General features: G+C 43.2%; 1 protein-coding gene and 1 long non-coding RNA gene across 3 annotated transcripts in view; one reads left to right on the forward strand and one right to left on the reverse strand.

Annotated features, from left to right (window-relative positions):
• The window catches only part of LOC311609832, a 42,739-nt gene extending 22,214 nt beyond the window's left edge, over positions 1 to 20,525 (forward strand). Inside the window, exons 2-4 of the long non-coding RNA XR_014783515.1 lie at positions 17,229 to 17,277; positions 19,310 to 19,400; positions 20,406 to 20,525. This is a non-coding gene — a long non-coding RNA (uncharacterized lncRNA). The remainder of the gene's footprint in view (positions 1 to 17,228; positions 17,278 to 19,309; positions 19,401 to 20,405) is intronic.
• The window catches only part of MOV10L1 (Mov10 like RNA helicase 1), a 67,056-nt gene that overhangs the window by 17,077 nt on the left and 23,301 nt on the right, over positions 1 to 26,678 (reverse strand). For both annotated transcript variants that reach the window (XM_084803201.1, XM_084803202.1), the window contains 12 exons: positions 25,878 to 26,055; positions 25,535 to 25,605; positions 23,446 to 23,537; positions 20,439 to 20,497; positions 19,882 to 19,979; positions 11,241 to 11,340; positions 8,987 to 9,165; positions 7,880 to 8,026; positions 7,094 to 7,215; positions 5,442 to 5,541; positions 4,443 to 4,607; positions 2,441 to 2,614 (listed from right to left, as the gene is read on the reverse strand). In XM_084803201.1, coding sequence (XP_084659327.1) covers positions 2,441 to 2,614; positions 4,443 to 4,607; positions 5,442 to 5,541; positions 7,094 to 7,215; positions 7,880 to 8,026; positions 8,987 to 9,165; positions 11,241 to 11,340; positions 19,882 to 19,979; positions 20,439 to 20,497; positions 23,446 to 23,537; positions 25,535 to 25,605; positions 25,878 to 26,055 — 1,485 coding nt within the window. The remainder of the gene's footprint in view (positions 1 to 2,440; positions 2,615 to 4,442; positions 4,608 to 5,441; positions 5,542 to 7,093; positions 7,216 to 7,879; positions 8,027 to 8,986; positions 9,166 to 11,240; positions 11,341 to 19,881; positions 19,980 to 20,438; positions 20,498 to 23,445; positions 23,538 to 25,534; positions 25,606 to 25,877; positions 26,056 to 26,678) is intronic.

Below are 26,678 nucleotides of genomic sequence, written 5' to 3' on the forward strand. Positions count from 1 at the left end.
TCTCCTGGATTAAAGGCGTGTTTGTATTCCAGTCAGATCACACAGACCTGAAGATCTTTGAATGTGATCTCTTGCCAACTGCATTATAGATCTAGAAGGTCTTTGGATGTGAACTCTTACCGGAACAGCCATGTTCTCAATTAACATTCGTCTACATAATTATATTTTAATAAAAACAATTTAAAAACTAATAAAATAAGAGATAAGTAAGGTAAGGCAGCAACAAGGAGAGTGCCTAAGATACAAGCTGGAAATAATGAAGCAGGAGAGATAAAGGGAGAGCAGTCCATCCTGGTTTCTTATTTGCACGAGAGGATGACATAATGTTGCCATATGGAAGTGAAAGAGGTTTCAGGTTCTATGGGCCTTACAGTCCTGTTCAGTGCTGCACTAAAGCAAAAAGCAGCATAGCTCAAGTGGCCTATGAATAACACAGTACACTTCTCTATGACACTTCCACATGGCAAAGAAGCACCAGCTTCTTTTGTGCCTGTTTTGTGGAATCTAGGGTGTTCAGCCCTGCCCCAAGCATGCTGTCAAACACCTTACTAAGCAATTCTGTCTGGTACAGCCAAAGCACAGGTGGGCACGAGGACGTTCTGCGTCTTGTCACTAGAGGGCCAGGCCTGCCAGCAACACTGCAGCCAACACACAGGGATGTGATCCTTTCTGCTCTAGTTGGCGTGGACCACACTCTCTTGTGGACATACTGCCTTGGTCCACTTAAACTCTCAGGACCGAGGAAAGAACTTAGCAGGTAATTTGGCATTTAGAAAATACTGAAATGTGACTAAATTAACTTTAATGATATCTGATGGTTCTCCATGGTTGCCACATCCGTCAGAATATAAAATGGACTTTCTTACAGCAGAGGCAGGGCTCTGCCCTCAGCAGCTTCCTGGTCTCAGCTCTGCCTCCGGTCTATCCAGATTGCGGTCTTTTCTAGCTGCTCCCCAGTCACCATGTCCCTGTGGCACAGCTAGACACAGTCTGCTTGGCTGGCACTACACAGACTACACAGACTATGCCCACCTCTCATCGCTACATGACTTCCAGGAACTCTGTCAGCCTGATCCAGACCCACCAGTTAAAAGTGTCCACAAAAGCCAGACCTGTGCTTCCCTGTGTAATCCCAGCACTAAGGACACCGAGAGGAAAGGATTTTTAGTTCAAGATTGCCTGGGTTGGCAAGACTGTTGGCAAGACAAGGCAGGGGATATGATTGTAGAAAATTTGCCACACATGCATGAAGTTCTTGGTTTGATCTACATGCAGCACTGAATAAACCAAGTATGGTGGTGCATGCCTATACACCTAGCACTTGAGACAGAAACAGTGGGATCACAGTTGGAGGTCACTCTGAGCTATTCAAGAGCAACCTGGTGTACATGAGATACAAAACAAAACAACAAAACACCTGCCCATGAGAACCCTGGTGAGATATAACCCTGGTGTGCAGGTCCCTATTTCTTCCTCTCCCTGAGGGTGTCCCCAGCCTTCATACATGACTTTCAGATTGCCATGTACTCCTGCCAGGGCCTGTTGATAATAAAATCTATATTTCCATCTTGTTTCCCAGTGACTGATAGGCACTTTCCTCTTAAAATCCTCTATATTGGGCCAAACATGGTAGTGCATGTTTTCAATCCCAGTACTCAGGAGGCAGAAGCAGAGGCAGATGGATCTCTGTGTGTTCAGTGCCCATCTAGTCTACAAAGTGGGTTTCAGATAGTTAGAGCTACACAGTGAAACCCTATGTCAAAAAGATCCTCTTTATCCACTGCTGTTTTTGAACTATGTTCCATCAACCTGCACCTTTATTGTCAACTATACATGCATGCACACGTACACATGCACCCCACACTTTGTCTTTGTGGTACTGAGGATGGATCCCAGGGTCTTACACATGCTAGGCAAGTATTCTACTAGTAAGCTCCAAATTTAATATATATTTCATACTGGACACTTATTTACTCTAACTTTGTAGTATGTTTTGTAACATACCAAATCTAACGATTCATTTGTCTGGCTCTTTGGCAATATTAAAAATTGAATCTAGGGCTGTATTAACTTTTTTATAAAACATTTTGAATTGTCATTAAATAGTTCTCATGAAAACCCGTGATTTGTTTATTTGTTTTTGAGACAGAGTTTCTTTTTTGTGAGTTTCTGTTTTGTGTAGCCCTGGCTGTCCTGGAACTTACTCTGTAGACAAGGCTGACCTCAGACTCAGAGATCTGCCTGTCTCTGTCACTCTGGGATTAAAGGCATGTACCACTGCCTTCCCCCACCTCAGGCTTAGCTAATGCAGTACAGATGAGAGACACACACCATTGTGCATCACACAATATGGTCGTTCTTTGAACCAAGGTGCCTCCTCCTCCCTTCTCTTCCTGGATCACCTGATGCAGGAAGCACTCAGCGGTCACAGCAGACTTACTCTCACTCCATGGAAGATGAGAGGGAAGTCTTTTCTGGGCAGCTTCTCCCAGCCCAGCAGTGAAGTCACTACTTTAGGGTCAGCACAGACCTCAAGTTCTCTATGATAGAAGAGGCGAGAGGGCAGGGCCAGCAGGGCTGAGTGGGACCTGTAGTTCTTCACTAGCTTGGTGACCTGTAGGGAGAGCATAGGCATAATCACATGGGGTCAAGACCACACAGCTCCTGGTCAGCTTTTCTCCCTGTTGTCCTTGTAGCAAACTTGAAATAAACACCTTAATGTTGACTCCTGTCACTCCTGCCTAGTTATCTCGTTAGCTTGAAATCTGATGCCAGGCAAAGTTTCTCAGTTGATTCTGAACCTCAACAATCCATTTTAAGAGAAAAGATAAACATGAGGAGGGATATGTGGGCATGCTTGGTCCTGGTGAGTACCTTTTAAGTGGATGCCTTTAAGTGAAGCCCCATAAAGCTCTGAGGCAAGAGTAAGAGCTCTGTCACAGCCCAGGGACAGTCTTTGGTTATGAGGACAGCATCAGTGTGAGGAAAGTGTTTTTTGCAACCAACTGCTTGGCAACACAAGGATCTGTCCTTGTTCCTGGCTGCGATGGTCAATTGTCACTGTCAACTTGACAAGATTTGAAATCGCCTAGGAATCACATCTCTGGGTGACTCTGTTGAAGGTCTCTAAAGAGGTTTAATTAAGGTGGGAAGATGTCTGAATGTGGGTGGCATTGACTCATGGCTGCAGTCCTACACTGAATAAAAAGGAAAATGGAGGAAGCCAGATGAGCAATGGCATTCATGTCTTTCTCTGCTTTCCGAGGACAGATGCCTCATACCACCATGCCTTCCTTGCCATGTCGAATTATCCCCTCAAATGGAGAGCCAAAACAAATTCTTCCTCCCCTGAGAACACCTGACAGTTGTCTCTGTCAGGCATTTGTCAGAGCAATTGAAGTACAATATCAATTTTACTGGCAAAAGGCCTGTTAGCCCAGGGCTATAACTGTATTTCATCTAAAAGAGCAGAATGTGCCCCTGTGAAGAATCACAGCAGCTTGCAACAGCACGGACAACAAGGGAAAGGGGAGGAAACCACTTCTTTTTCAGCAAAGGAACTGCACTGTGCCCAGGTGCACATGAGATGTGTGAGAATGTATCATCGCCTATGAGCAGCGCAGCTTTCAGGCATCCCTCTCTGACCAGCAGATGCCATGTTGTACATTATCCTGGAGGCATCTCCATGTGCCCCTCTGCTCCAGAGACAACAGACACCCTTCTGACGTGTGACATCCCAATGATTCTCCTCAGCCTGAAGAATCACAACACACAGTCACCCCTTGACTCTCCATGGAGAAAAAGGCCATCTCTTTGAAACCTTTCCTGACTGCTATGCCTCATCAACACCAGGACACAAGTGCAGATGGAAATCTGTTTAATGATAATAGGTAAGTTTAGAGAATGATTTCTATTTTTTGTTTTTCAACACAGAGTTTCTGTGTAGCTTTGGCTGTCCTGGAGTCACTTTGTAGACCAAGCTGGCCTCGAACTCACAGAGATCCACCTGCCTCTGTCTCCTTGAGTGCTGGGATAACAGGTGTGTGCCATCGCACCTGGTGAATGATTTTTTTTTAATTATAGAATTTTCTCATTATTTAATGATGGGTCCTACAGAGTCCAAATTCCCAAGTTCATTGTGTTGGGAAGTCCTAAAGACGCAAGTTCCAAAGTCTATCCTCAGAATTTGACTGATGGTGTGTGAGCCCAATGTTAGGTGCAAAGTGGCACCCTCAACCCCCAAAATGGTAGTGCTACTGGCAATGTCCTAAATGAAAGTCTGGGCTCAGCTCACATATTTGACTCATGGGCAAGGGGAGGTAGGTGAGAGCAGTGCGGCAGCTGGCCTGGCCTCAGCAGCTCCCCACAGTCAGCACAGTGTGCTCCAGTAAAGCTTTGTTCTTTCTCTACTTGGGTGACAAAGCACAGAGAATGGAACTCACCAACAGAGGGTTGTATGCACCACAAGCACCAAAGGCATTCTCATCTCTCAGGTATGCTGGTCTGGACATCAACCTCTCCAACATGGACACATTCAACCCATAGGCCATGGCCAGCCTGGACTTGATGACTGGGCCAAGCTGCATGGGGTCTCCAGCAAGCACAATCTATAGCATATACAAGGATGCTTGATTAGTGGGGAGTAGACAGGCATATGACACATAGTGAAAGAGCTGTGGGCATTGACAGAAAGCTGCCTCTGAATAGGACAGCAGGTGGGGCTGTGCGGCCGTGGACTCTGGGTGTGTGGAAGGAGGGAAGAAGCTGAGAACAAGATAGACACAGCTGGAATTGACCCTGAGTCCTGGCACAACATCCAGCTGCCCCTCCACTTATTTCTCACTGTGGCAGAAGCCTGAGGGATACAGCCTGTGTTCTGTTCTGGAACTTTCTGCTGTGCCTGGCTCTCGGAAACCACCCTTGGCTTTTTTCCCTGATGCCCTTTCCTGGACACTCCCCCCCCCCCCCCGACATTGACATTATGCTGACCAGTCTCTTACATGCCCTAATTACACAGTCCTTGTTTGTTTCATAGTCCCTCCTAGTACTACATGAAAATCCATGTCATTGTCCAAAGCACCAGAGAGAGGCTCAGATGGGGATCTGCCAGGAACAGAGTTAGAGGGGCCTGGGGTTTGAGTGAGAAGCCCTGAAAAATGTAGTGTCCTCCCTCTGCCCTCTGCCATGTGGGGAACACCTGAACCAGAAACTTCAGCTTTTGACTCTGCCACGTGTCCCCTGTATCTAAAATGGCTCTAGCTTCTTTTTGCAAGTGAGTAAATAACAGGCAAGGCCCTTTCTTCTTAGCCACAAAAGACTGAGGTTGTGATCAACAGCAGAGTGATGACCTCCTGGTACTTTCACTTGACCCTTCTAAGGCTGTGACTGTCATCATGGAAAACAGTGAAGCAGAAAGAAACACACAACGCACACAGGCTTACCTGGCCATTGACATCTGAAATCAGTCCCAAAGGAATCAGGCACTCTGGCTCACTTGCTTGTCCTGCCTCATCCACAAATACGTGTGTGAAGTATCCAACTCTAGAGCCAAAAGTGTCCCAAACTGTAATTCCATCATGCTGCTTAGCAACTGCTACCTAACATATACTGGCAAAGCTCTGCTCTGGGGTGTTGGGATCATAGTAGGGCTCTTCAGGGAAGACAAAACCAAAGGTGTGGGTATCACATGATGGGGTCACAACAGCCGTAGGCCGGCTAGGAGACTCATATGAGCCCCTATCAGCAGCTGGTGCTCTGGTGGCAGAATGTGCAGGACAGGGGGAGGGTGGGCATGAACAAAGCCTGAGAGCTTCCGGGGAGCTTAAGAGTTCTGGCACCTTGTATCACAAAAAAATAAAAAATCCCCTGGCCTTGCTTAGACCTGCACCCTCCCAGTCCAGCACCCTCTTAGCCCTTGAATCTGAAATACACATTCAGCATTAATAAGAAAATGTAGACCGTCTCATTAATGATTTCACACATAATAAAATGACATTGTGGGGCCAGCACTATAGCTCACAGTGTAAAGATGCCCACCACCAAGCCTGAGGACCTAAATTTGATCCCGGGGACCTACATGGTGGAAGGAGGGAACACCCTAAAGGTATCTTTTGACCTTAGTGTGCGACTTTCGTGCACACTAGCGCGCGCACACACACACACACACACAAGTTAAGAATATTACATTCCTACTTTAAAATAAATAAAATGGGTAAACTGAAGAATATTTATGAAATAATCTGCAACACCTGTGTGTGGTTACCTGCACTTGGCTCTCTCTGCTCTCAGGTGCTAGCGCTCAGGCCAGAAAGGTGAGGCATGTGTGGGCATGGGCTGTCATCCCCACAGCTCCACCCCAGGTGACTCTGCTTCAAGCTGCAGAGCTGTCTGTTCTCAGGAGCTCAGGAATTGGGACTTACCCTCAGGGACCCTTGCTCCTCTCCCCCTTCCCCAGCCTGCCCTGTGCTACCTCCTCATCTTCCCTTGTTCACTTCCTCATTCAGCTTCTCTTCAGCTCTCAGGGCAGTTTCTGGTCCTCAGGGACCCCCAACCACTTGCACAATCACTGTTTCCTCTTCTTGGAGAGCTACCACCAGTGGACATTTGAGCTGCCCCCACCCAGGGCTAATCTCACAGGACACTGCTGTTTCCTAAGTGGCCAGCCTCCCACTGATCCTTCGAGCTACTCATTCAGTGGATTTCTACTAAAATAAGAGTCATGTCCTGATGCCTCTCTTGGGAACCAGGCCTCTTCTCATAGCTCCTTCTCCATCACTCTTGCTTACTAAGCCCCAGCTCTGAGGTTTTGTGTGAACATGCTCAGGGCTCTCTAACCACAGGATCTTCACATGTTGCTAGCCCACTTGCCTGTCCATCCTACTGCTGAACCCTTTGAGTCTCTTGGGTTTCATCAGTAACTCTGTTTCCTCTGAAAAGATGCACCCCCCCCCCACACACACACACACTGCTCTTATCCTATGGCTGGCACTTCCCTCCACTACTCAATCTCCATCTGGTCAACCTCTTCTGACCTACATGTGGGAGGATACAAATTGTCTACGTGACTGTTCCTCAAGCAACATCTGGTGCTTACCTCACTCCTATCTGGTAAAACAGTCCTGCACTGCTACATGTAGTGATTATTATCCTGAAGCGTGAGGCTCTCCAGATATCCTCTCCATCTCTGCAATACGGTTTGATGGCATCAATAATAGTCTGGGGCAAAGAGCTTAGGGTCAGTTTGGTTTTCAATTTACAAAGCATTTCCTTAAATGAGACAAAACAGCAAGGCTGGGAGGAAGGTTATAAGATAATCTTGCTCTGTTGCCATTTCTTAGTGATGACTAATCATTAATGATTACCTTAAATTAAAATGCCTTACATTTTCTTATTAGGTCCATGTTTGTAGATTCTGAAGGCAAGAAAATACTATAATCTTTTACATCCTTCCAGGAAACAACTTAAATATATTTTCTACTCACAATTTCTTTTCTGAGCAATATTTTATTCAACAGTAAACTAGGATCCTGTAATTTTTCCAAAAGGGATAGTTGAAATCAAATCAACAAACAGAACTAAAAGAAACTAGAATACATTTGAAGAACTAAGTGAAAGCGTAGCATGAGAATTTAACAAAACTGAGAATGTCCATAAAAATATTGTTATTCAGAGAAAGGGTGAGAATATAATATAATAAAATAACACAATATAAAAACAGTAACACCATATAGTTGAGTTGTATCATAAGACAGAGCAATTTCTTCATACAACTTCCTATAATGGTTTGGTGTCTACCAAGCTACTACATCCTGCTAAAACCTGCCTACTTGCTACACTCCAAGGAAGGACTCCAGGGTCCCACCCCATGACTGGGACTTACTTCCTCAAATCTGCAGGTGGCGTTCACCCGGACCATGGCAGCTGGCTTCAGCACCTTGCTCTCATGAAGTCGTAAACACACAAGGTCAGCAGCACTGTTAGAGGGAGCGCAGACCAAAATCCGACTGTCCGGCAAAGCAAAATGTACCTTCATTAAGAAATAGGAGACCAGGGATTTTAACATTACTGCCACAGAGTAGAGACCCTAACTTTGTGTCTAACATACAGATTCCTTTATAGGAAGTGAGGAGTGTAGGCTTGGATGCTAACTCCTGAGCATCTGAGACACTCCCTGCAATGTCAAAGTGACCACTCTGCCTTAGTGGCCACAGATGAGATGTGGTAGATTCCCCACCCTGCCACTACCCCCCCATACATACAAAGAGAGAATGCAGGGCTATCCAAAGCCTTGTGTATACTACATCTCAGCTCTGCTACCCACATTCATCCATATGCTGCTACAGACATCTCTGTAGACAAGTTATACCAATATCACAAGCACAGCTTTCAGTATAGCATATAACACACACAGTGTGCTTGCTAATCAAAACCCAAAATTATACTGTAGTACTATATACACAGTATTTTCCAATTAAATAAGTTTAATTGGAAAAATAGGAAATACCAACAGTTGCTACAGAGTGGTGGCTTCAGTCACTGTCCAGGCAACTTCTTCAGTAAAGATTCATAATGTGGGGCTGGAGAGATGGCTCAGCGGTTAAGAGCACTGGCTACTCTTCCAAAGGGCCCAGGTTCCATTCCCAGCACCCACATGGCAGCTCACGCCTGTCTGTAGCCCCAGTTCCAGAAGATCTGACAACTTCACACACAGTCAGACATGCAGACAACATACCAACGTACATAAACATTAATAAATAAAAATTAAAAATAGATTCATAATGCAATCAAAGGTTTACTATTCTAGAAATGAAGGTTCCTCCTAAACTTATGAAATAAATTAAAAATCCTAGTACATAAACAGCCAATGTTGTAAGCTAAATCTTTCTCAAGTTCTTTACTAATGTCTCTAATGTCTAAACGAATACTTTCCCAGTTATAAACAAATGAGCACAGCACAGCCCACAGCAACCAGCACCACTGTCCTTACTTGCAAAACAGCCTCAATTATTGTCACAGTCTTCCCAGTTCCAGGAGGCCCAAAAAGGATGTATGGGAGGGGCCTGCAGTCACCACTCAGAATTCTCCTCACGGCCAGCTTCTGGTTTTCATTGAGCACTGGATTGAAGAACTCCTTATCTCTTGCTTTAGGGATCTGAATTTCATCCACTGCATTTAAAGTGGAAAGAGCTTTGTACAATGGCTTATTAGATGTCATGAAGGCCAAATAAAATTGGACAATGCCAAAAACCTTATTGTGACAGGAGAACATGTTCCAGAAACATCTGTGTTTTTGAGGAAAGTCAGGAAAAGTAACCTAACTTTCTAAGAGGGAAAAAAGGATCAATTATAGATCTAGCATCACCTGAAATATTACATACATCATTTTTAAGTTTTGTGGATTTCCCCCAAACATTTAAATGTTTTCTTTTTTTTTTTTTTTCATTTTTTGAGACAGGGTTTCTCTGTGTAGCCTTGGCTGTCATGGACTTGCTTTGTAGACCAGGCTGGCCTTGAACTCACAGAGATCCACCTGCCTCTGCTTCTCCAAGTGCTGGGATTATAGGCGTGCATCACTGCACCCAGCTTAAATTCCTTTTTAAAAAAAGTCAGTGTACAAAGCGGTAAGTTTCACCGTGGTGCCTTCAGACACATTTAGTTTTAGTTGATCTTCCCACCTCCAGTCCCCATCGCCACCACACTGACTCCTCCTCCCTCACCACATGACATCCTGCTTTCATGTAACATTTTATGACCCCTGCTTCCTTTTCCAACACCCCCTTAAGAGCTCATTCTTTCTCACAGAATCCTTTCTATTTTTATGATGTGTATCTCCACATACATACATGTTTAAGACTTAAGATCTGCATATGAGAGAACACCACTTGGTTTTTGTCTTTATAAGTCCAGGAAACTGCTCAGTAATTTCCATTCTACAGGTTTCCTGGAAAGGGTGATGATTTTGTTTTTCTTTGTCTTAGTACAATTCCACTGTGTATGTATTACATTTATCCATTCATCTGTCGATGGACATATGGGTTGCTTTCTTCTTTTAGCCACTATATCTAGTGTAATGGTAAGGACGGGTCTGCAAGCATCTCTTGTATATTGACTTAGATTTCTTGGTGGTATAGATCCAGTAGTATATCTGGACAATATGGTACTTCTAGTCTTAGTTTTTTTATTTTAATTTTTAAAGATTTATTTATTATGTACATAGTGTTCTGCCTGCATGTATACTTATATACCAGAAGAAGACATCAGATCTCATCACAGATGGTTGTGAGCCACCATGTGGTTGCTGGGAATTGAACTCAGGACCTTTGGAAGAGCAGTCAGTGCTCTTAACCTCTGAGCCATCTCTCCAGCCCTAGTCTTAGTTTTTTTTAAAGATCTATTTTATATGTATGAGTATTTGCCTGCATATATGTCTGCGCCACATGCGTGCCTAGTGACCATAGAGGCCAGAAGAGGGCGTCAGATCTACTGTGAGCTGCCATGTGGGCATTGGGAACTGAACCTGGGTCCTCTGGAGGAGTAGCCAAGGCTTCTTCACCACTGAGCCATGTCTCTAGCCTCTACTTTTAATTTTTATTTTTGAAACTTCTGGAGTGATTTACTAGCAGTTTTCTATCACACTGGTTGTCAGACTTCTTGGTGGTAGCCTCTCTGACTCAGCATTTTCAGTAGTTTTCATTTTTGTTTTCCTGATGGCTAAGGATACTGAACACCTTTAAAAACGTTTACTTGGAGAGCCAGGTGTGGTGGCACAAACCTTTAATCTCAGCACTTGAGAGACTGAAGCAGGTGGATTGCTGTGAATTCGAGGCCAGCCTGTTTTACAAAGCAAGTCCAGGACGGCTAAAGTTACACAGAGAAACCCTGTCTCAAAAAGCAAAACAAACAAACAAAAAATTGTTTACTTGGTGTTTGTATTTGTCAGTTAAAGGTGTTGATACAAGGCAGGTGTGCTAACTTTTACTTACAGTTCCTGCCTCTGAGGCTAGGTGAGGGATTTAAGACCAGCCTGTGTGGCTTTGCAGGACTCTGACTTACATATACAAAGTAGAAAACCATTTAAGAGCATACATGACAAGAATAATACACAATCTAAGTTTTTTCTGAAGTATCTCATCTAAATCATCAACCCCCAGGGAGCAGGCAGATTGGGCCTCAGCCTTCTTTTTAAACAGTGTCTGTCATGACTGTGTCTCCAACCACACTGTTCTTCTCACTCAACTCACTGGTCTCTGCGGGAGAGGCCTCCTTCTCTGGCAGGTCTGTAGTAACTGTATGCTTCTCCTTTGTTGTGTGTTTAGTTTGGTCCTTCGCTGTCTTCTTGTTCTGGAAAGGATCATGAAGAGTAGTTACAACACCAGCTTTGTGTACGAAAGCTGAGTTTAAAGAGCAGCATACGCACCTACTAACAATATTCTACTGTCCCATTTAACAATTCTTTGAATAGGTCAGGTCTACCCATTGAAACATAATTCAAACATGAGACAGTTAATAAAAACCGGCTATTAAAAGTTTATGCTTTTTGTCCTCAGGTCTTTGAAAAAACAAATACAAACAAGCTGAGTGTTACCATGACAAAACTGAAACAAAGAGGATAAGTTTTATTTGAGTAATACACATCCCACCTCTTCCAGCGTGGCCTAAGCAGGGAATGCTGACAACACAGCCTAGAGCTTGGCTCTGCTAGACAACCTTAGGAAGACCTCTCCCAAGGGCACGAAGAGCTCTGCTGTGCAGCATCCACATCTTCCTTAGAACACAGAGCCAACGCTGCCTGTTGACATACTCAAAGCCATACAGGCACTGGTTTTGCTGATGTGTGTGTATATATGTGCGTGTGTGTGTATAGAAAAAATATATACACACACACTTTGGTCTGGACTAATGGAACTGAATTTTCCATCCTTCTATTACAAACATTCTTTAATTCATAGCTTTGTACATGTTGCATCTTTGTGCAATCAATGCTGTTTATAAGATAAATCTTGTAAAAGCACTGGATCATAAAATATCTCCATTAAAATATATGCACTATCAAATTTTATTCCAGAAGGATTTCCCATTGCTGTGACCTCCCATTACTGCCGTATTGGTGCTGCAGATGATAACTGGTATGGTCTTGGTCCATGTGCCAGGTCCTGTAGTTGTATTTGTCTGACCAGAGTCTAGTAGTCCACTTTAATATAAAGATGGATATTCTTTTTCAAAACTGACATAGGTATCTGTGGCCTTTACACATACATACTCTAATATGTATTTCATGTATATATGAAATCTATAATTAGATTTTTAAATTTATATATTGGAATGAATCAGTTAAATTTCTGAAAATAATAAAACTAGTTGGTATGCTAAGATTGCTTTGAAAGCACAGATTTAAGATTTGTGATGAGGAGATGTTTCAGTTGGCAAAATATTTACCATGTAGGCATGGGGACCTGAGTTCAATTCCTAGAACCTATGTCCAAAGCCAGGCATGTTGACAAAACAAAACAGGGTAGGGAGAGGAATTCTCAAAGAAATCCTAAAACCTGTAGTCAGCAAGCTGGAGACCAGGAGGGCTGATGATATGTTCTGGCCTGAAGAACAAGGACCAGGCTTGCCAAACATGTGCTTCGGCAAGACAGCTGGTTGTCTCAAGCAAGGCTCAAGGACAGCCACGCTCCAGCCTGAGTCAGACGGTAGAGAATGCTGGGATTCCAGCTGCAGACACTGCAGGAGAACCCCTTTACTAGTGGAAGGGGCTACGAGTTGGCACAGGGGATGGGGGATGTCAGCTTGCTTATCCTATTTAGGTCCATCTGACCGGTTTTTCAAGACAGTTTCTTTCTCTGTGTAGTCTGGCTGTCCTGGACTCACCTTGTAGACCAGGCTGGCCCCAAACTCATAGAGATCTGCCTGCTTCTGCCTCCCAAGTGCTGGGATTAAAGGCATGTGATACCACACCCCACTTTTTTTTTCTTCATTTCTTTCCTTCATTTTAAAAAGACTCTTTCCTATTATTTTTAAATAGTTTTTAGTGTTGTTTTCAAATTCACTACCTTTTTTTCTGGATCCCCTATTCTGATATTATTTTGCTTAACATTTTCATCTTGAGAACTGAAAATTTCATGTCTACATGATGAATTTGTGTTTTTTAAATTTTATCTTTTGTGTTCCACAGTTAAGGTCTTCATGTCTTTAAAATTATTTTGAGACAGGGTCTTCCTATGTAGCCCTGGTTGGCCCAGCTCTCTGTATGCAGACCTCTAATGCAGAGATCCACGTGGCCCCGCCTAGTTAGTGCTGGGATCAGAGGCCCACACCACCATAGCTGACCTAGTGCTTTCTATTTTCCTGAGTAATCATTTATTTCCTGTATATGACTAACATGTATTTCATGTTCATGTTCAAGTACAGTTCAAGGACTGTTCTAATGTCCTTGTGTTGTAACTTTACAACTGTGCTATTTGGGTAGAGGCTGGACTCAATTAACTTAATTTTCCCTTATCAGTTACATTTTTAAAAGCTGTTTTGCAATGTTGAGTTTGAGCCCAAAGCCATGCGAAGGCTAGACAAGGTCTCTCTTGTCTAGTCCAGATTATTTAATTTAACCAGATGTCAGACATTATGCATTTTCCTTTCTTTTCTTTTCTTTTTTTAAAATGGTTTTTGAGACAGGGTTTCTCTGTGTAGTCCTGACTGCCCTGGAACTCACTCTGTAGACCAAGCTGGCTCAAACTAAGAGATCTTTCTGTCTCTGCCTCCTGAGTGCTGAGATTAAAGGCATGAGTCATTGTCACCTGGTAACATTATAAATTTTTGACTTGTTGAGTTCTAGATGTACTCCTTTGTTTAATAATAATAATAATAATAATAATAATAATAATAATAATAATAATAATAATAATAAAACCCCGAAGATTTATTTTATGTGTTTGAGTTCTTTGCCTTCGCGTATCTGTGTGTACTTTGTGAGTGCCCGGTGTCCATGGAGGTCAGGAGGAGGAATAGGATGCCCTGGAATCAGAGTAACAGGCACTTGTAAGCTACATGCGGGAGGGATCCAGAGATCACATCTAGACCCTCTGGGAGATCAACAGCTGCTCTTAAATGCTGAGCTGGATCTCAAGCATCTGTTTTTTTGTTTGTTGGTTTTTTGTTTTTTGTTTTTTTAAAACAGAGTTTGTGAACTCCTGGCTGTCCTGGACTCACTTTGTAGACCAGGCTGGCCTCAAACTCACAGATATCTGCCTGCCTCTGCCTCCAGAGTGCTGGGATTACAGGTGTGTGCCACTATGCTTGGTTTAAAGTTTTTTTTTTTTTTAAGAAAAAAAGTCATCTAGATGCTGTAGTGCAAGCCTTTAATCCTAGCACTCAGGAGGCAGAGGCAGGCCTTAGCTACAAAGAGTCCAGGAAAGCCAGGAGTCTGTTACACAGAGAAACCCTGTCTCAAAAAACTATTTTTAAAAAGCCTTTGTTAGATGTGATTGCCTTTTTGTTTGTTTGTTTTAGGTTTTTCGAGACATGGTCTCTCTGTGTAGCCATGGCTGTCCTGGACTCACTTTGTAGACCAGGCTGGCCTCTAACTCACAGTGACCCACCTGCCTCTGTCTCCTGAGTGCTGGGACTAAATGCATGCTCACGGATTTAAAAGTCATTCCAAGTTTTAAATTGCTATGTGAGACTGTGATCTTGTAAAATATGTGATACCTGAAAGCTATGGGTCCTTCTAACCTAAGGCCATCACATCCATCCAGACTAGATGAACTTTTTTCCTGTGTAGTCCTTATTTTACTCAGGCAAGGGTTCAGAGACAGGGATGGGAGACTGTTTTTAGTCACCTTTGACTAAACTGTTTAAGATTGTTTCTGTAGTGTAACTGTGATGCTCAGGCACTTGTGTACATGCACTTGGAGATCAGAGGACAACACTGGTATCTTCCTCCATTGTTTTCTTTCTTGAGACAAGGTTTCTCACTAAGTCTGGAGCTCCCTGGTTAGCTAGACTGGCTTATAAATTCTTAAGGAAACAGAATGGTGACATTGCTTACTCCTATTGAGCTCAAGATAATTCTTTCCTCAGTAATGGCTAAATTTATAAACTGATAGTCAAACATACACATAGTGATTAAGAAGTCAAGCATACTAAAAGACCTAGAAGCAGTTATTGCTTTCCTCCCCAGCATGCCTCCATCCTAGTCAACTTTTACAGAGGCAAGAGCGTGGCTATCTACCTCTGTACATGTATGTAGTATGTACATATTACCAGCTCTGAGTCTTCCCTTTATCTATGTCCTTAAGACACACACCCCACTGTACCCTACCTTCTGTGTTCCCTATCTTCCTTCCAGTGTTTTGTCAGGACTCTGGGTTTTGTATGGCTGTCATTGTTGTTTCTCTATTCACTGCTGCCTGTGAGTAGACTATCCTCACTTTCTTTCATGTGCATGTTTTGTTTTCTTGGAGTAACTGGCCTCATTTACTTGACTTCAAAATTTGAAGCCCAGCTAGGCACAGTGGCAAGCCTGCAATCTCAACACCTGGGAGTCCGAAGCAGGAAGATTGTTTTGTTTTTAAGACAGGCTCTCAGCTCATCCATCCTCTAATTGGCTGTGTAACTGACAAGGACTTTGAACTCCGTAAGGTATGACATCATGCCTCTACAGGGACCATAGGGTACACCGTCATGCCCAGCCAATACTTTATTCTGGGATGTAGATCAACAGCTTGGAACTTTTAAGGCTTGCTCTTACCTTGTCAGTCTATGATCACAGCCCTGAGGCCAAGGCTAGGCTTCTGTGGTTGGAGGACTGTGTCAAATCTAGGAGATGTTATCTTCCAGTCTTGGGTATTTTCTCACAAACTTATAGACTGAGAGCAGAAATTTCAGGCAACACTGCAGATGCTCAAAGTCCACCCGTCACCACCTTGTTCTCTCCTCAGGACTCTGTTAACTTGAGCCGTCAAATTTGTCTCCTCAACTCAAGCGTCTCTGTTGGATTTCTTTTCTGTACTCTCTGGGTGCTATGCTCAAACAACACTGCCTGTGTCACTTGTGCTCCTCTTGTTCAGGAGTGCGTCCTAATACCAGCTGATACACAACGTCTCAAACTGCTCTATATATCTGTCTGAGCTTTTTTGGAGAGGGTACTGGGGGATGAACTTTGGGCCTTGAATATGCTAGGCCTCTCTTCCACTGGAGTTATATTTCTAGCCCTCTTCTGTTTTAAAAAAAAATTATTTCCATATAACTCCATCTTTTAAAAAGTATCTATTTTTATGTATGTGCTCTGCTGGCACCGACGCCTGGACACCATGTAGTGTGTAGTGCACATGGAGGCCAGAAGACGTTACCTGAGTCTTGCTGGAACTAGAACACAGACAGCTGTGAGCCGCCATGTGGATGCTGGAGTCAACCCTGGTCCTCTGGGAGACGCTCTTACCTTCTGAGCCATCTCGAACAGAGGATCAGAAGGAGGACTAACAAAAAGCTGTAGCTCTGAGTTCCTATGACAACGCTAAGGTGTCCCTGTGCGTCAGCCTAGCAGTCACAGCAGTCCTCAGAGGCACCAGGTCAACGTCATGCTGCGTCCTTGAGGACTCATTTCAGGCCTCATTCTGCTTCTGTCAGTTGCTGTGGTTTCTGATGAAGCAGTGAAGGGGGTGGTGGGTCACCCTGTCACACTTCCATGTACTCACTCAACACACTGTGGAGTCACAACTGTATGCTGGGGCCGAGGGGAATGCCCACCTTCTAAATGTGCAAATACACTTATCTGGAACAATGGACATTGAGTCACCTATCAGAGGAGCAGCTGAAACCAGATACAGGGACATACTTCTCAAGGAAACGTGTCCTTGACAACAGAGAATGCTGTTCAGAGTAGAGATGCCTGGACAGTTCAACAATCTGCAATTCATTTTTTCATTGAAAGTTAGACTTCTGAGCCATCTCTCCAGCCCCTGTAATTCCATCTTGGTTGACTGATAGAATGCTAGGATTTATTTAAAACTTGGCTAGAAATAGCATTCTGTAGCTAGGAATACAGCGATTTGGCCAGTCAGGAACACCCTCACCTAAATAGCAGTAGCTTCTCTTCACCCACCCTACCGTCTCCTACACAGACTTTTCTTAAGAATCAGGCAACAGAAGGAAGCAGGAGTAAGGTAAAGACAGACAGACTTACAGATGAAAGTTATCTGTGCTCACTGAAGACTTCTTTGTATTTTCAGATCAAATTAAAAGTCTAGAAGGAAACACATAGCTGATGATTTTCAATGGGTAAACTTTTCTTATTTCATTTATACAGTTTTCCATGACTGAGTGAACGGTTTATAACTGCCATTTTCCCTGTGTGTGTGATGTATATATGAGTGCACATACATGTTTGCATGAATGCAAATGTCCTCATGCCACGGTTGACAGTATTTGGTGAGAGGACAATCTTGGGTGTTATTCCTCACCTTACACCTTGGGACAGGCCTGCTCTACTGTTCAGTGCTGTGGCCTCCAGGCTAGCTGGCCTCCAAGTGTCTGAGTAATCTCCTGATATTGCCTCCCACTCAATGTAGGAGTGCTGGGAGGTCTGTGAACCACTGCAGCCCAACTCATGTGGCTTCTAAGGTTTGAACTCAAGCTCTCCCAGTTGAGCAGCAGGTGCCTCACTATTGAGCATCTCCCCAGCTGTGAAACTACCACTTTCACTTCTAAATACCCATCTCTAATGCTTGCAGTAAGTGCTGTTGCCAGCTGTATTTTTTGTTAACACCAGCCAGTGATGACTAAGGATACTCATAACTGGTCAAAGTACTAAGAATAATGACTACTGAATGAATGTCCAACCATAAATGGGACACCTGTGTCATCACCTTCAAGACTCAGACAGTGTCACAACATAAGGGGGCAGGAAGGATGTAAGATGCAGAGGAAAGGTGGGAAGCCATGAGGATGGGATTTCCGGGCATGACAAGCCCACAGCACTCTTCAGCTCAGCAGACAAGCACAAGACTAGTGAGGAGAGTGGGGTGCATGAGTCCACCTCCCTAGAGGATTTATGCCCAGTTAATGGCTGACAGGAGAGGGAGAGACATTTTCTTAATGGTATAGCAGCTGGTAAGATGCTCTTCCTACTGTAAAGAACTCAGTCATGCCCCTGTAAGCAGTCCTAATATGAAAGTGGAAGGAGTTAACTGGGAGGAGAGTGAGGAGGACAGGAGCACGACGGGGGTGTGACTGTGATCAAAATACATTATGCACATGTACAAAATGAAAACCCATCAATATGTACAAATAATATAAAGGCTAAAACATTTCAAAACAAAGCACTTACAGAGATTCCAAGCAACAAAAATCCTACCTCTTGCATGTCTGGAGAGTAGTTATAGAAAAGTAAAAGGATTTCTAAATATTACATGTAATTTGAAATTTTACGTTATTATACACTTAATACATTCCCATGAAATCACATTCCAGCAGCACACGATTGTACTTTGCAAGCAAACTCCAAGCTGGCATGGATGATTTTTCGTATTACTAGAAACACAATTATAAGTAAACCACGTCTATTTTATTCATAAATGTACTAAGAGACTAGTACACTATCTCCAATACAAAGGCACTAAGTTAGCATGTATAGAATGACTGGATTAGAGAAATAAAAAATAAGATGTATTTGTGATGCTGACAGATTACAAATGTTAGCAGTGCGTTGGCCTTATGTCCTTCCAGACAATTTCTGTGCATATACAAACACATAACTATATCCATGCCCCTTCCATTACAGCCCACCCCAAGTACATATAAAGTACAAAAAACATTTTTTTTTCAGATAGGGTAACACTAAGTAACCCTGCCTGACCTGGAACTCATATTAATACTAGGATGGCCTTAAACTCACAAAGAGCCTCCTGCCTCTGCCTCCTGAGTGCTGGGATTAAAGGTGTACCCCAACTAAAATCACATGATTTTAAAATAATATGGTAAGGTCATACAAACCCCTACATTTTAACTTTTCCTTGTTTAAATATAGTGTAGCATTTTGGTCCTACATATAATTATATACATATTTAAACTAAATATACAGCTGGGCGGTGGTGGCACACGCCTTTAATCCCAGCACTTGGGAAGCAGAGGCAGGAGGATCTCTGTGAGTTCGAGGCCGGCCTGGTCTACAAAGTGAGTGCAGGTCAGCCAAGGTTACACAGAGAAACAGTCTCAAAAAACAAAACAAAATGAAAAAAATAAACTAAATATACCTTATGGATATTTTTTAAGCTTTATTTTTTATTTTATGTGTATGGATTTGTCTCCACAGATCTGTGCACTATGTGCATACAGTGCCATCAGAGGCCAGAAGAGGGCATCAGATCCATTGGAACTGAGAACCTGGGTCCTCCTGAAGAGTAGTAAGTGCTTTTAACCAATGAACCATCTCCCCAGCAGCCTAGTACCCCGTGACCCCCGACCCCCTGTAGCACTTTATTTTTTTCAAGACAAGGTTCTGCTGTGTAGCCTTGGCTGTCCTGGAACTGACTCTGTAGACAAGGCTAGTCTCCAAGTGATCTGCTTGCCTCTGCCTCCCAAGCGCTAGGATTAAAGGTATAAACTATAACACCCAGATATTTTATTTTTTATTTTATTTTTATTTTTGTTTTTTTTGAGACAGTGTCTCTCTATGTTGCCTTAGCTGTCCTGGACTCGCTTTGTGGACCAGGCTGGCCTTGAACACACAGTGGTCTGCCTGCCTCTGCCTCCTGAGTGCTGGGATTACAGGCGTGCGCCACCACGCCCGGCCCCAGCTATTTTATTTTAACTGATACTCTGGATTATTTGTGAGAAGTAAATTCATATATGTATCTAAATATATCAAAGTCATCAAAGCACTACCTTGGTGATGGACTGCCCGTCATTTTTGGTGTCCTGTGCAAGGCTCCAATTTCCTGTCACCTGGGGAGACTGTAAAATGATTTCTTCTGGAAATAATACTTTGAAACAAGAAAAGGCAAAAGGGCAGATATTATTTAAAAGTATGAATAAAGAAAACCTAAATATTTATGGCTGATTCTAAAATAGTTCATATTGTACTCTATTCTTTTGCTATTTCCCTTTTCCTACTTTTAACATTAAACAGTATAGAGAGACTTCTCAATAAGCCATTACTTATGACTGTGAGAACAAAGATGAACTACATTACCAGGAAAGCAGCGCAGACAGCAATGAACTAACTGTCAGATACTCAAGTGTGCTAGTTTTACATAGTTGAAATAGTTAAAAAAAAAAAAAAAAAAAAAGAGGGAGGAGGAATGCCCAATAGGAAGGTAAAAACATAATTTTAATTTTTACATATCAATGAGGAACTGAAGAGACTTTTTTACATAAAAATGTTCATGAGCTCTATCAATGTGCTCTAGGAAGATTTACAACTACAATCTACAAAATGCTACCTTTTACACCCAAATGGATGACCTGTTCAAGTGCATAGTGGCACCGCCGGCTTGTGGTCCTGCCAGAAAGAAAACACAAGAAGGAACCTGCAGTTTAAAATGTACAAAAAGTTGAGTATATAAATGTTATAATGTGAAAGTTCCTTCCAAACTCCAAAACTTAGGTGAGAGCCTGTGTATGTGCTTGTGGTGTATGTTGTGTTAATGGGCTCTTGTGGTAGCTCTTGGAGGTGTGACCTTTAAGAGATGATTAGGTCACAAGGACAACACTGTTTCTGTGGGAATAGCTTTGCTATAAAGTAAATTCAAACTCAATGTAGTGGCTTAGCCTGGTCCTTGCTCCTGTGCTCACTTCAGTGTTTTCTTGACATGTCATGACACAGCAGGAAGGCCCTCACCAATGCTGCAAAGCCTTCAGAACTGTGAGAGTAAGTCTTTTTTTTATAAATTATCCAGTCTGCAGTATCTGCCATAGCAACAGAAAACAGACAAGATGATAAACGTTCAGCAACCACACTAACATAACCTTTACAAAAGGCTTAAATAAAAGACTGCGTCAAAGGCCAGGCATTTCAGGGTCATGAAGTCAGGCTCCTGCCCTTATAAGAAGGGAAAGTGAAGGGCTCAAGGAGACCGTTCACTACCTGTATCTATACAAAACACTAGATGACTAAGAGTTTTATAGAAACATTTAAGTAGAGACAACTGAGGTATCAGAGCAGCAGGTGCCATCCTTTCTAGAAGAGTAGGGAAGATATTGATATCACTGTGTCAAGAGAAAAAATAGTTTTACCGTAAGATTTGCTCATTTGAAAATGGAAAATAAGAATGAAACTACAGGAAATCAAAACTCAATTCCAATAAATCAGGATTACTAACACTCCAAAGCACAAATGAGGAAGCTCCAATCAGTAGAGCACAAAAGTTCACTCATGCTTTTTTAGAGACAAAGAACAGATGCCTTGAAAACAGCAGAGATACCTGGCCACTCCCACCTATTACAGGGCATAGGGTGCGTGCTAAAAGCCACTCTCAGGGTCTGTGTCTGTGGGGCATAACTGGGAGTGTGTGCACACTGTGAAACCTCTGTGAGGGGCACTTGGCTTGTGTAAGCCCTGCTGTCCTTTGTCCTGCAAGATAACTGCTGGGACAATAAACTCCATAGAAAGGGGGATAAATACTGGGATAGAATCACCCTAGGACTTGGCTAAAATTCTAACAAAGAGATAGAAAATGAGAAAAAAAATTAGGTAGATGTTGTATATGTATGTGTGTGTGTCGAGGGGACACAGAACAATAAACAAGACTTCCAAAGGAGGGCAGACATGAGAAAGGACCACGAAAACCAGCCTTCCTCGCTTTGAACCAGTGTTCAAGAATAAAACTGCAAAAGATGTCAGCTGTCTGTTTTAGCATCTTTGTACAAGATAAAAAGAATCTTAGGACTGAAAAGGTAGCTCAGCCATTTAGAGCATTCTCTGCTCTTGCAGAGGACCAGAGTTCAGTCAGATTCAAGCATCCATGTTGGGCAATTTACAACCAGTACCTCCAGCTCCAGGAAGTCTGGTGTCATCCTCTGTCCTTTCCATGTATTTACACACACACACACACACACACACACACACACACACACACACACACACACACACACTTTTAAAAAGTATCTTTATGACTTCACTGGGGATTAAGTGACCAACAATTAAACTACAGTGGCAAAAAAACTCAGGGTAATACCCATTCAGCACTAAACATATGAGAAAACAGAAGGCCTTCAACTTAGTCTTCACTTGTAAGCTATGAAGAACCAGAGAAAGAGTTTGAGGGGTGCCTGGTCTACATAGCAGAATTTGAGGCCAGCTAAGGCTACACACTGAGACTCTGTCTCAAAAAACAAAAATAGTCAGGCAGGTATGGTGGTGCACAGCTTTAGTCCCAGCACTCAGGAGACAGAGGTGTACAATCTTTGAATTCAAAGCCAGCCTGGTATACAGAATTAGTTCCAGGACAGCTAGGGCTACACAGAGAAACCCTGACTCAAAAAACAAAACAAAACAACAACAAATAAGGGACAAATCTGCCAAAAATATGCAAAACCTACAAACTGAGAAGTACATATTGTTGAAAGAAACTTAAATATGTAAACAAATAGAGAATGACATGTTTTCAAGGACCAGATGAGAACATCTATCAACTTTCCTTAACCTCACCAAGATAAAGCCTACACAGAACTCCTCAGAAATACTGATATGGTTAGCAGGGGCTGGGCCCTCTGGAAAGGGGCCTACCATTCTTCTCCCAGGTTTTGGCACCAGACGTAACTGAGGGTGTAGTGAAACCACCAAACTGCCTTCTCCATGGGTAGGGAGAGGTTAACTGTAAATATGAGACTGCTATGTGGCTGTCTCTGCATGGGCAGAGAGAGCAGCAGCACACTGGGACTCGTGTGGGGCTCACAGGCCAGAGGAGCATAGTGGTGCTGCTATGCACCACAGGAATATGCCAATAAAGAGCTGGATGCCAGCCAGGCAGTGGTGGCACACGCCTTTAATCCCAGCACTTGGGAGGCAGAGGCAGGCTGATCTCTGTGAGTTCGAGGCCAGCCTGGTCTACAAAGTGAGTCCAAGACAGCTAAGGCTACACAGAGATACCCTGTCTCGAAAAACAAAAACAAAACAAAACAAAAGAGCCGATGCCCCATTTGCCAGAGGCAGGGGAGATAAGGGAAGTGGCTCTTTTGGACAGTTTCTGAGGAATGCTGAGCAATCCTTCTGTTCTCCCTGTCACATTCAGCCTGAGTTAGTCCCAGACTGTCATTTCAGGACACAGTCAGTGGTAATGCCTTTATTTCAGGGGGAGGAATTGGGGTCTAACCCTTGGATCATTCACACAGTGTAGAATGGCCAATGTGCCATCTCTTGCATGCTCATGGAAACATCAACTGATTCACTCAAGGATAGACATCTGGGAAGATGAAAAAAAGTGTTAATTAAATTCGCTAAAGCCTTACCTATTGTACGTGAACTCCACATCCATAGGTTCGAAGTTATACATTTGTTCAAAGCCTGGATTAAGTTTAAGAGTTACATCTTCTTCATGAATCTAAAAAGCAAACGAGTGATTCAACTTCCACAGACACTCAACTTCCTGGGCAATCCTGCATCTATATCTGGCAACACATGAAAATACCATTTTACAGATATCTTAAGTATCTTCAAAACTAACTGAAAGGGTTAAATCAGTCTTAAGCTATAGAAATAGGGGTGACTAACACTTAGCCAGTCTCTCCCTGTGCCAAGTACATTGACAATATAGTGCATACGACTCAAAGGAGATCAGCCTGCCCAAAGCTCTGAGTTATCAAAGTGATCCTACTGAGTTAATAAGCCTGCAGATATGTCACACCAGGACTTGCCTTTCCAGAAGTACTGGGAATAAATAAAGCCAGACCCTGCATAAAATAATACCTCATACTTTCTCCTGATTAGGAAAGAAACGAGGAGAAACAGGACAGCAAAACCAAAGCTGCCAAAGGAACCCAGACATTATCATGTAGGAAGTGCACTGAGGCTGTGGCTTCCCGAAGCCCAGGCCTGACACTGCAAGGTCAGAAGCTGCAGTGAGCCTCTGGACCCCGAGTTGGTGGGCAGGGGGTGATGTACAGGCAAAAACACTGGGAGGGACAAACTCTAGCCTGAGTCCTGTCACCCTCAGATGCTGCTGCCACAGCCCTGTGTCAGGACAGCTGAGTTACCCAGTGACTACAAAAACTGAAAAGGAATGCATAACCTAATGGTCACTAAGCACACTAACGCCAAGCTACGGAGAGTGAGGGCCATGACCCTCACCCGCTTAGGATGCTGCAGACCAACTTGACCTTTTAGCTGAAAAAGCTGTAAATGAGATCTTTAAAAAGGAGAGATGTGTAAGCAAGCACAAGGCAACTTAGAAACACCAGAACAACTTTAAAGAGTCACAGAGTATTCAGAAGTAAAGGCAAGAGGGATCCTGGGAAGCTGCAAGTGGGACCATGTGCTCCCTAGAGTCCTAGTGACTTTTATGTCAACCTGACACAAGTTAGTCATTGAGAAGAGAAAACCTCAATTGAGAAAACACCTCATAGGCAAAGCAGTGGGATATTTTCTTGATTGATGATTGGTCTGGAAGGGCCCAGCCCATTTTAGGTGCTGCATCTGAGTAGGTCACCGGGTGATAAATTAGGCTGAGCAAGCCCTGAGAAACAAGCTAATAAGCAGCATTCCTCCTGGCTTTTGTTTCACTTCCTGCCTCTAGGTCCCAGCTTTGAGTTCATGCTCTGGTTTCCCCCGATGATAAACTGTAAACTCTAAGTCAAAGAGACCCTTTCTTCCTCAAGCTGCTTTTGGTCATGGTGTTTTACCCTAACAGAAACTGAATTAAGACATCCAGCTCACACTTGGCGGGAGGACCCTGTGAGGTGGCCAGCTGGAAGTGAGACGCTCTCAGCAAGAGCTCTCCTGCGTCTTCTCTCCCCTAAACCTTCCAAATCGACTCTCCTAATATGGCATAACTCTCCAGGACCAGGAGGCTACACTGGTTGAAAGACAGGAAACTTGACTTCAGCACGGTAACTACCTGTTTCAGATGTGGCTTCTCCACCAGCGACATCATCTGGGCCTCTCTGAAGCCTTCTGTATCAGCTTGAGTATCCTACCCCATGTTCTGGCCAGAAAACTGATGGCAGAACCCAGGGAAGCCATGCTGAGACTGAAGTGTGTACTGAGTGAGCGCCTGAAGTTATAAAATACAGAGCGTCCTCCTGAAGGGCCTCAGCACCATACTTACTTCGTGTGTCCCTCTTCCTGAGGCTCCCGCCTGCTAGCTCTTTAGAACATGCCCACTTTCCAAAGCTGAGTAAATGCAAACATGGCTTACAAGTAGCTTTATGTAGTTGAAAATTATAAACTTTCTTAGACAGAAAGTTCTTTTACACAACAAAGATTGCTCAAAGATTCACTGTGTCTTTAAATTCCCCACAATACAGCTGAAGCCACTGGAGTTCTCTCCCTGAAGGTAGACGGGTCAATCTGACCTTTAATCTTTGAGGACTGTTCTCTCACCTCCATGACATAGCCGATATATTCAATGACATGTCCATTGTATTCTTGAGATTTTAAAATCAGTTTGTCACCTAGGTAAAAAACACATTACCATGTGTCAAACATAAAATCATAAATTTCCCATTTCACTGTGAAATCAAGTCTTAATGAAATATAATAAATAACAACATTTCTGGTATTTGTTGCTTAAAGATAATGTGTAACAAAGGGTGTAACATACATGCTAGATAATTTCCATTCAAGTAAATGTTATTTCAAAGAACAGAAATGACGCAATTCAAGTATGCAGCCAGTTAAAACTATCTGGCCTCAGTGTGAGCTTTAGTCCACAGTGAGAACACACCTGCGTAGAGGGAAGGCCGGCTCTCGGCGAGCCCTGGCACCTCCAGAACCAGCAGGTCCCCCTTCCTCTTCAGGACGACGCCACTCATGTTGTACTCCTTGAGCTCTATCTCTGCATGGATCTCTTCCAGCCACAGCAGAGTGGACAGCTTCTCCTTGTAGTTGGACATGTTCAAAAGCTGAAAAAATAACCATCCAGTCTCTGAAGGCAGAACAGCACATCCCATATCTGTCTAGGGAGCAGATTGCTACACTGCTTATATTCAGACAAGATGACTCAGGGTCAGAGCTTATGAACCGGGCCACATACCTCCCCCCTTGGGCTTATGCAGGACCACAGGGCTCTTGCTCTTCATCGGCCAAAACCTCTATTCCCTGCCATAGTCTGGGCTCTCAGGTAACTCTGTTGTCCCTAATCTTTTTGTCAGTTCTTTGAGTTTATTCTAAAAAGAGCAGTGTAACTTCCATAGACGTTTGTGGAAGAGGACAGGATATCCCCTGGCCTAGATACAGTGTAAAGGAACAGCTTCCCTTCCATCTGAAGTAATTGTAAAAATATCTAGATAAAATGGTAAGTTCCTAGAAACAGAAAAGCTACCAAGACTTCATCACAAAGAAGCAAGACAGTCAGAACAGCATTAAGTACTTAGGAGACTGAATCAGAAACCAAAAGCTCTTTCAACAAAGGAACTCCCAGGACCTAGTGGTTTCATGAGAAAAATTCTACAGAACATTTAAAGAAATGGCTGAAATCCTCTTCAGACTCTTCCCTAAACCCAAGAGGATACTTCATGATTTATTC

This window comes from Acomys minous (genome assembly GCF_964271855.1).
Source record: "Acomys minous genome assembly, chromosome: 12".
Lineage (NCBI taxonomy): Eukaryota > Metazoa > Chordata > Mammalia > Rodentia > Muridae > Acomys > Acomys minous.